This window comes from Dioscorea cayenensis, chromosome 15 (genome assembly GCF_009730915.1).
Source record: "Dioscorea cayenensis subsp. rotundata cultivar TDr96_F1 chromosome 15, TDr96_F1_v2_PseudoChromosome.rev07_lg8_w22 25.fasta, whole genome shotgun sequence".
Classification (NCBI taxonomy): Eukaryota; Viridiplantae; Streptophyta; class Magnoliopsida; order Dioscoreales; family Dioscoreaceae; genus Dioscorea; species Dioscorea cayenensis.
Window position 1 is genome coordinate 63,955 of NC_052485.1, and position 8,744 is coordinate 72,698.

General features: G+C 36.5%; 2 protein-coding genes across 3 annotated transcripts; one reads left to right on the forward strand and one right to left on the reverse strand.

Annotated features, from left to right (window-relative positions):
- Positions 1-216: 216 nt before the first annotated feature.
- Positions 217-3,038, forward strand: LOC120277180 (disease resistance protein RPP8-like). Its single transcript, XM_039283932.1, has one exon. The coding sequence runs from the start codon at positions 336-338 to the stop codon at positions 2,904-2,906; it is 2,571 nt and encodes an 856-aa protein (XP_039139866.1). The 5' UTR covers positions 217-335; the 3' UTR covers positions 2,907-3,038.
- A 1,147-nt stretch (positions 3,039-4,185) lies between these two features.
- On the reverse strand, positions 4,186-6,868 carry LOC120277183 (ubiquitin-conjugating enzyme E2-17 kDa-like). Of its 2 annotated transcripts, XM_039283940.1 has the most exons (5): positions 6,833-6,868; positions 6,161-6,243; positions 5,568-5,626; positions 4,993-5,097; positions 4,186-4,504 (listed from the first exon to the last, which is right to left on the reverse strand). In XM_039283940.1, the coding sequence occupies exons 2-5, from the start codon at positions 6,177-6,179 to the stop codon at positions 4,361-4,363; spliced, it is 327 nt and encodes a 108-aa protein (XP_039139874.1). In that variant the 5' UTR covers positions 6,180-6,243; positions 6,833-6,868; the 3' UTR covers positions 4,186-4,360. The 2 variants fall into 2 exon arrangements, with proteins under 2 accessions (XP_039139874.1, XP_039139872.1); XM_039283938.1 differs by lacking the exons at positions 6,161-6,243; positions 6,833-6,868 and having other exon boundaries at positions 5,568-5,931.
- Between the last annotated feature and the right edge of the window lie 1,876 nt (positions 6,869-8,744).

The following is an 8,744-nucleotide window of genomic DNA, read 5'->3' on the forward strand; positions in this document are numbered from 1 at the left end:
TAAGATATACCATCGATCAGATCTCATTAATTGTGAGATGGCGCAAAGCATAGTCTCAACTGTTGTGGGAAAACTAGGCGAGCTTCTGATCAAAGAAGTGAACTTCCTCCAAGGAGTAGCTGAGGAGTTGACATCCCTGCAGAGTGAGTTCCAATGGTTTCAGGCCTTCCTCAAAGATGCTGATGCTACTATCCAAGGAGGCAACGAGAGGGGCCAAGACTTGGGTGAACCAGGTGCGAGATGTTGCTTATGACGCTGAGGACATCATCGACACTTACATCTTCAAGATTCATCAACACCGCCGAGGATCCCATGGATGCTTGTTCTCTTCGTTAATGACAACATATGCTTGTCATCCTTCCAGACTAACAATCCTCCATGACCTTGGCAATGAGATTGTCAAGGTCAAGAGGAGAGCTGAGGAGATCTCTGCTAATCGATCCAAGTATGGCATCGATAGCGTTGGTGCTACTACTTCTTCCTGCTCATTGACGTCCAATGAAACAAGACTACCTTTGAGCTGGAAGCAGACTCCGGTTGTGGAGGAAGTTGATGTCGTTGGCTTTGATGAGGATGTCAAGAAATTGGTACAACTGTTACTGGTGGAAGATGAAGGTACACAAGATACACAGCGACGGCGACATGTGATATCAATCGTGGGCATGGGAGGCTTGGGCAAGACCACTCTTGCCAAAAAGGTTTTCTCTAACCCCACAATCAAGCAGCATTTTGCTTGTCATGCGTGGGTCTATGTCTCTCAAGCTTATACAGATCGAGAGCTTGTGGAGTCCATCGCTAAGCAACTCATGGTCGTTGGCGAAGTGAGGATGAATAAACTGACCGATGAGGAGCTGAAGAAGATGGTTTCTGATCACTTGAAAGAAAGGAAATACTTGGTGGTGACTGATGATGTATGGACCCGAAGAGCTTGGGACAACATCAAAGAGGTGCTGCCTGCAGAGATGTTGAATGGAAGTAAGGTGTTGCTAACTACTCGTAACAGAGAAGTTGCATTGCATGCAGATAGACAGATCCCTCCTTTTGATCTCAAGCTCTTGGGAGAAGAAGAGAGTTGGGAGTTGTTCTGCAAGAAGGCAATTCCAACAAAGTGCAGCAAGCATTGTCCTCCAAAATTGGAGACAATAGGAAGGCAGATGGTGGAAAAATGCGGTGGCTTGCCTCTTGCTATCGTTGTGTTGGGAGGTCTAGCAATGAGGAAAGAGCAGTCTGAAGAGGAATGGAGAAAGTTGCTCAAGAGTGTGAGTTGGCAACTAAGAGAAGGTGAAGACCAGATCTCCAAAATATTATCTCTTAGCTACCACAATCTTCCCTACTACATGAAGCCCTGCTTTCTCTACTTTGCAATGTTCCCTGAGGATTCTCTCATTGATGCCAAAGCTCTAATGCTAAAGTGGATAGCAGAGGGGTTTATAGAAGCAAGAGATGAAGAAACAATGGAGGAAGTCGCAGAGGAATACTTGGAGGAGTTGGTGCGTAGGAGTCTGATCCAAGTAGGAGCGAGAAATCCATGGGGAGTTATCACTTATTGTCGAATCCATGATCTTCTTCTTGACTTGGCCATCTCTGAAGCCAAAGGTACAAACTTTCTCCTTGTTACTAAGACCATTAGTAATAATAATAATGAGAGGAATATTATTACTTTGCAAAAGACTCGTCGACTTGCTCTCCATGATAAAGAGAGTTTGGATATAGCTCAGCAATATCCAACTGACTCTACTCGAAGCCTACTAACTCTCTTTGGTTCAAATCCATGGAATTCAAACCTAGATTCTTTATGTGACAAATTTTTAACAGCAATAGCAAGGCATTTTGTGCTTGGGGGGGTTCTATATGATTATGTAGATCATAATCATCCCGGGCTATTTATGAGTTTCCAAATACCCCAAATTCTAATCAGCATGAAGCTGATTAGGGTCATAGATCTCCACAATCTAGAAATAATTGTACCTGATGCTATTGGGGAGCTGATTCATTTAAGGTACTTGAATGTATGTGTTGTACGATCCAAGCCGCTTCCATCTTCCGTTGGTGAACTCACCAATTTGCAGACACTTCAAATTCGGAACATATATTTTACCCTCGAGCTACCAAGTGAAATATGGAAAAGTAATTTAAGGCATCTTAAATGTTACTCATGTTCAATCAAGGGACAACCATCAGTTAACAACCTGGCAAATCTTCAGACTCTTTCAAGCATTAAGGCAGGAAAATGGCTATATAAGGGATTAGACAAGATGACCAATTTGAGGAACTTGAGCATTGATGATATTAACAAATCTCATGGAAAACCGTTGTCAGACTTTCTTGGTAAACTAAACAATCTCATTGAATTGGAGTTAATGGCAAAGTCTCCATCATATGAACATGAAATACCAACCTCAATACTTACAGCGTCCCATCATAAGCATCTCCGATGTGTTTCTTTGGAAGCAAAATTAGAAAGACTCCCTGATGTCAACACTCAATGTCTCCTGACAAACCTCATCAAGCTTACCTTAAAATTCTCATTCCTTGTGGAGGATCCACTTGTGACGTTGGGAAAACTTGATAACCTTCAAGTTCTTGTGTTATATAATGATGCTTTTGTTGGGAGGGAAATGGTTTGTTTGGAGAAAGGGTTTCCTCAGTTGAAGAGGTTAGAATTTGGTGATTTGGATTCATTAGAAGAGTGGAAAATAGAGGATGAAGCCATGCCCAGGCTTAGGAAATTGGTAATTCACAGGTGTGGGAAGTTGGTGATGCTCCCTCATGGCCTTGGAAGGATTACTAGTCTACAAGAGTTGGAAGTTTGGTATATGCCTGTTGCGTTTACCCAGAGATTGAAAGAAAATGATGGTGAGGACTGGGATAAGGTCCGACATGTACCTTCTGTTAAGATACACTAAAGCACTTGATCATTGTTATTAGTGTGTGTTATTTTTTTCCAAATTTGTGTAGCATTACAATTCAACTCAACATGTAATAGAACATGAGATGGCTCAAATTTTTCTCCTTTCAGAACACTTGATGCTTATTAATTTTCTCTTTTGTATTGATTTTTTTTTTTTTAAATTTTATTTTTGTAGCATTGCAATGCAACTCAACATGTAACAGAACTAGATATGATTCACTTTTTCTTCTTTGAGTTTTGAAAAGTTATAAATAATAGTGACAAAAGAAAATTTTATTATTTTTTTTTTTTCTATTTTGTTTTTGTTTTTGTTTTTAATGGCCATAACATACTAGAAACTAAGTCATAAAAGAAGACCAATTAAAATGTTATTTTTTTTTTATAAAAATCCACATTCTATTATTGTCCTGACTATGGCGTGTAACTTTTTGGCATTCTAACTGTATGGTAGTGATTCAAGAAGCACAATTATTTAAGCCGCAAAAGAATAAAAAGTAATGATTTAATCAAATTTGACTAATTACTGTAATAGATTTAGTGAGTGTTAAAATTTTATATGTATTGATAAGTAATAATCTATGCTAGATTTATGCTAGATTTTCGCAAACTTGATTCTATTCGTGATTTTTTTTTTTTTTTAAAGTTTGAAATTCTAAATGATCTCAAACAAACAACCTAATATAATATATAAAAGTTGATATACTAATATGTCCAACATCCCATCTCAAATTTGAAGTAAATCAAACCAGAATAAAAACAAAAATATTATTTAAATATCACATGCCATAAAAAAAAACTACTAAGAATGGCATCGTCACAAAAAAAAAAATGAGTAGGTTGTTTCCTAGAGATCAGGAGTAGGCTTGCAATAGTAGATCAAAAAACTACACATGCAATGACGATCACCAAAGGAGGGGTTTTGCATCCGACGTTAACAACCGTTAAAATCACACAAACCACAGCCATGAATTTCTTTAATAGGTTGTTTCTCATTTAATTTTTATTTTATTTTATTTATTTTAACTGTCCCAATCTCCTCACAAGATTTAAGTGAAACTTGTGTCACATTTTCATGCCCTCTCATTCCCTGTCTGTCTCATAGAAAAAGCATTAATTATAGTCTACATTTATTTAAAAAAATTCCAAGAATAGCCCCTCTCTCTCGAGTTTCAAGCCCAAAAACAATTGACCAACACAAATTTAAATCTTGGATGCGTCTGCTCCTTCTAACCAAAACAGAAAAACCAAAAAGTAGTAGTACCAAAAATAAATAATGAGAGGAACAAGTGGCTATTCACAGGACAAATTAAACTGCAAAAAGTCTGATGCAGCCAGAAGGTTATTTTCAGAGACATTGCAAACAAAAGCCACAACATAATTACCAGTTTTTAGTCACCATAATAATAATAAATTAAAACTAGAAGCCATAGTTCAGGGCCTTCTTTCTCTCTACCCCATGGCATACTTCTGAGTCCAGGAGTGAGCAGTGGACTCATATTTCGCTCTGTCAGTCTTGTACATGTGTGCGATCTCAGGCACCAGCAGATCATCCGGGTCTGGGTCCGTTAGAAGTGAGCAGATTGATAAGAGAACCTTCAAAAACCACACAGAACAATTAAAACAAAATCACGGTATCTTCATTCTGATTAAACATAACAGCATGGCTAATTTTAATTAGCTAGCACTTGGAAAAACTAAGCTCAACTCCTAATGGAAACTTATGAAGTTTTGAAACTAGTGCGAGGTTGTATCTGTGAAATAATTTGGACATCGATGATTAAAGTAATCAAGGTTAAGATGCAGAAAGGTCTCATTTCTGAAGGTAACAAGCAAAGTAACTTGTTCAGAAACTTCAGACACTCAAAAGGATATCAAGTATATTACATGCTAACATACCCTCGTACAAGCTGAGTAGACTTAAAATAATTTAACAGCAGAGACTTGAGAATGCAATTTCCAAAATAGGAGCCTTTTTTTTCAGTCGAGGTGGATTGACATAATTCATATTTTAAGGAAGAAGACCATAACTTTCATAACATTTTAATATGCATAAAATATTCAAGTTATAGGAAGTAAATTACCTTTGATATGGTCAGGGCAGGACTCCACTGTTCCTTGAGGATGTCCAGGCAGATGCTCCCATTACTATCAATGTTTGGATGAAAAAACTTGGTGCGGAAAGAGACCTAAAGATGAAAAACCTATTCAGTTATTGGTCCAAAATAAATCACAAGAGATAATAGTCAAACAATAGATAAATCATGCACGTGCTACTAACAAGTATTAGAGTTGCTAGAAACGAAAGCAGTGGTTATGAAAAGGTTATATATGAAGATGCATATATGTTAGACATCAGATTCACAATTTATTCATGAAATCCTCTAACTCGACTCATATGTCGAAAGCCAGTGCATTTTATTATAGTAAACAGTGCAACAATATATGACTAAAGTCCAAGAACTTAGGTTCTTAAATGCAATTGTCAGCATAATCAATACAGCTGTGATAAGAAATCCATAATACACATAATAAAAATAAAAATAAAAAAAAACCTATTGTACGAAAATTTAACAGGATCAATTCCCTTTCCTTGACAGCGAAGGCAATATAAGTTGATGTAAATGCACGAAACCACGTCTAGGACAAGAAGCATTACCTTCGGAAGTTTAGATGAGTAATCTGGTTGAAAATGAATTGAAACAGAAAGCACACCACCTGCAAATGGACTATCAGCAGGCCCCATAATCAAGCAGAGCATGTAAAACAAATAAACAAAAATCAACAAGGTCGCTGTCCAACATGATCAAACTGAATTTTCCTTAACTTCTTTCATTTTTGTAACCAATAATCTGATCTACGCCAAATTTAGTTTCAAGTGCGGAAATTCAAACCCACTTCATTAATATTCAAGCCCAACAGATATGGGAGACACAGACTAAAAATTGGTTTTCCATAAAACATTCAACTTCCTTTTAGACATTAAGCAACTGACATGTTTAATCAAGTGCCTTATATCAATTCAAGAAAAATCCTCAATCATAGTGGATTTAAGCAAAGAAACCACCAGAGGAACAAATTCAAAGAGATATGCGTAGGATAATATTTTTGTAGCAGACAACTAACATGATTAGAAAATATAAACTTGGATTAAGGCTTTGTAGTAAAAATACTTTTTAATTCATCCTCCAAGCCCAGAAAAATGAAATCATAATAATATAACAAGAAAAAGCAAAGGAACATTTTACTGACCATGAAGAGCTGCGACCATATTAAAATATGATGATATGACTGCATTTACATTAGATGTTATAGCCCAACAACAAACCTGGAGACTAAGAGAAATAGAAGGGACTACAACATATTAATAAAATAATTAAAAAAATAGCCCACAAGGAGTAGACTTAATGAAACCATCTGTCATCTTCAACATAAACATGGCAAACTGTAAAAACCCATAGTTTCTATGTAACCACAAAAATAGAGCAAGAACTAATAATTATGAGGTCCTCACAAAGATAAGATGATCACAAAGCCTAGTCAAAGCATTACTTCTAAGACACATCTAATAAATTCAACAAGCCATACTACTAAAATAGATGATCTGAGATACACATTTTCAAAAGATTTTATAAAAAATAAACTTGATGAAAGAATAAAATAAAATAAAATAAATCCTCTTGCCAAAGTTTAATTAAGCCATCACAAGAACAAGTTCAAAATAGAGATCTCAAGTTAAGAAGGCAAGATTCTTAAAAGACATAGAATACAAAATACATACAAAAAAGAATACAAGAGGTGAAGGAGCATGAATTCATCCCAAAATAAAAACGCCAAATTAAGAACATTTCATTCATCCAAAACAAAAGAGATCTGAAATTCAATTAAAAAGAACATCATCAAATCCAGAGGAGAAGGGCATACTCTAGATCAGGAGGTGATATGCTTGTCCAATTGAGCAAAGACAGTGGAGCAACGGCAAAAATAATGAAAACATCGGTAATGGCTATGACCAAGGAGACCGAGATGGGAGCTCTCGAGTGTGATTTGTGAGGATTTGAAAATAAAAAAATATGGTATTTATCCATTTATTGGGGATAAAAAAATAATTTTACTTACCAGTAATATCCACCCCTTGACTTTGAGTGGAATTAGCATGCTGGGTTTTTGGGATTCTATTTCCCCCACATTCCTTTCCTAAGAAGTTTGGTAGATACGTAAGCAAGCAATTACTATTACCTTCTTTCTTCCTTCTTTTATATATACATCTACAAACGTCCACCTTAAACCGTTGGACGATTTGTAATTTTGATGCAATTCATTCAGGATTCTCATCCAAACTATATTGTAATTCTGATGCAATTCATTCTTAAAAATTCTCATCAAAAGCTATACTTGTCTCGATGAATGGTATTATTGTGTTTATGACTTAATATAGTGAACGTTGATATATACAGATATTTTGATCGAACCATCACATCGTGATCGTAACAATAACTCAATCTATAAAAAAACTAACAGCACCCATCTAGCAGCTTTTTAAACCAGTACAAGCATTTGACACTATTTATGATGCTGTTCACATTCCCATTTCTCTCTATCTGTTGCTTTTTATCAATTGCGGGTGTTCTACGTCCGCAGTTGATGTATTCTATATATATATATATATATATATGGCATTGCAAAATAACTCAATGTGGATTAGAACTCAAAATGGCTCCAATGGATAAAAATGGATAAACCATAGCTTTATTGAAAGGCAACAAACATGAATAAAAAGTACAAAGAAATTCAAGCAACTGAAGTAAAAGGAAACAGAACCCAAGTTAGAAAGCTATTACCAGAAGTAATAAGCTTCTAACAACAAGACCAAGCAAGACAAAAAAAAAAAGAAAAAAATAGAAAAACCAAGGAAATCGGAGAAAAGAAACATCGCAAAGAAAGAAGACGAAGTCCACTGGGAGGAAAAAGCAGGTCTTCATTTGCTCGCAAGGGAACGAGAGGTGAACTACTCCCGAGTCGATGGACCCAAAGGGACGATGTGCTTAAACAAAGCGTGAACCTAGAAAGACAAGAGCACGCTTGAATTTATGGACAGAGTCTGAGAGAATGTGCTGAAGTTGCGGGTCCTTAGCACAAGAAAGACCGATTGATCTTACGCTCACAAAGACAATGGAGGGCTTAAACTTCCAAAAAGAGACATCTGGAAGATGCAGACTCGGGTCTCTAACATCTGACGGTTCTTCTACAACTTTCTTCTTAGAAAGATAGCGTAAGAAGAAACCAAATCCTGAGATGAATTAGGTATAATTTCACCAAAGTAAGCAACCATAACCCATGGCAAAAATGGTTTGAGAAGTGTTTTTGAATTCTTTTTATCGGAAGAAGCCAAATCCCGAGAAGAATTAGGGGAAAATTCTTCAAATGAAGCCATATCTTGAGGCAAGGGGACAGTTTGATAATGGGCCTAGATACATCACTTGTGGCCAAATCCCGAGACTGCTCCCTTATTGATGAAAGAATGATTGGAGCAATCTCATCAATGGAATTTACCTTATCCCGAGGCAAAACAGTGGTTTGAGAAGAGTTTTGAATTCTTTCATCGAGAAAAAAACCAAATCCCAAGATGAATTGGAGGGAACTCTTCAAATGAATCCTTATCTCGAGGCAAGGGTGCAGATTTGAAAGTGGGCCGAAAACACATCACGTAGTGACCAAATCCTGAAAATTTTCCACTGTCAAGAAAAGAATAATTGAAATCAGGATATCTCGTGAGATCAGATCTTGAGGCAATTCGACGGATGAAAACTCTAAGCATCGATCCGGATCGATCACA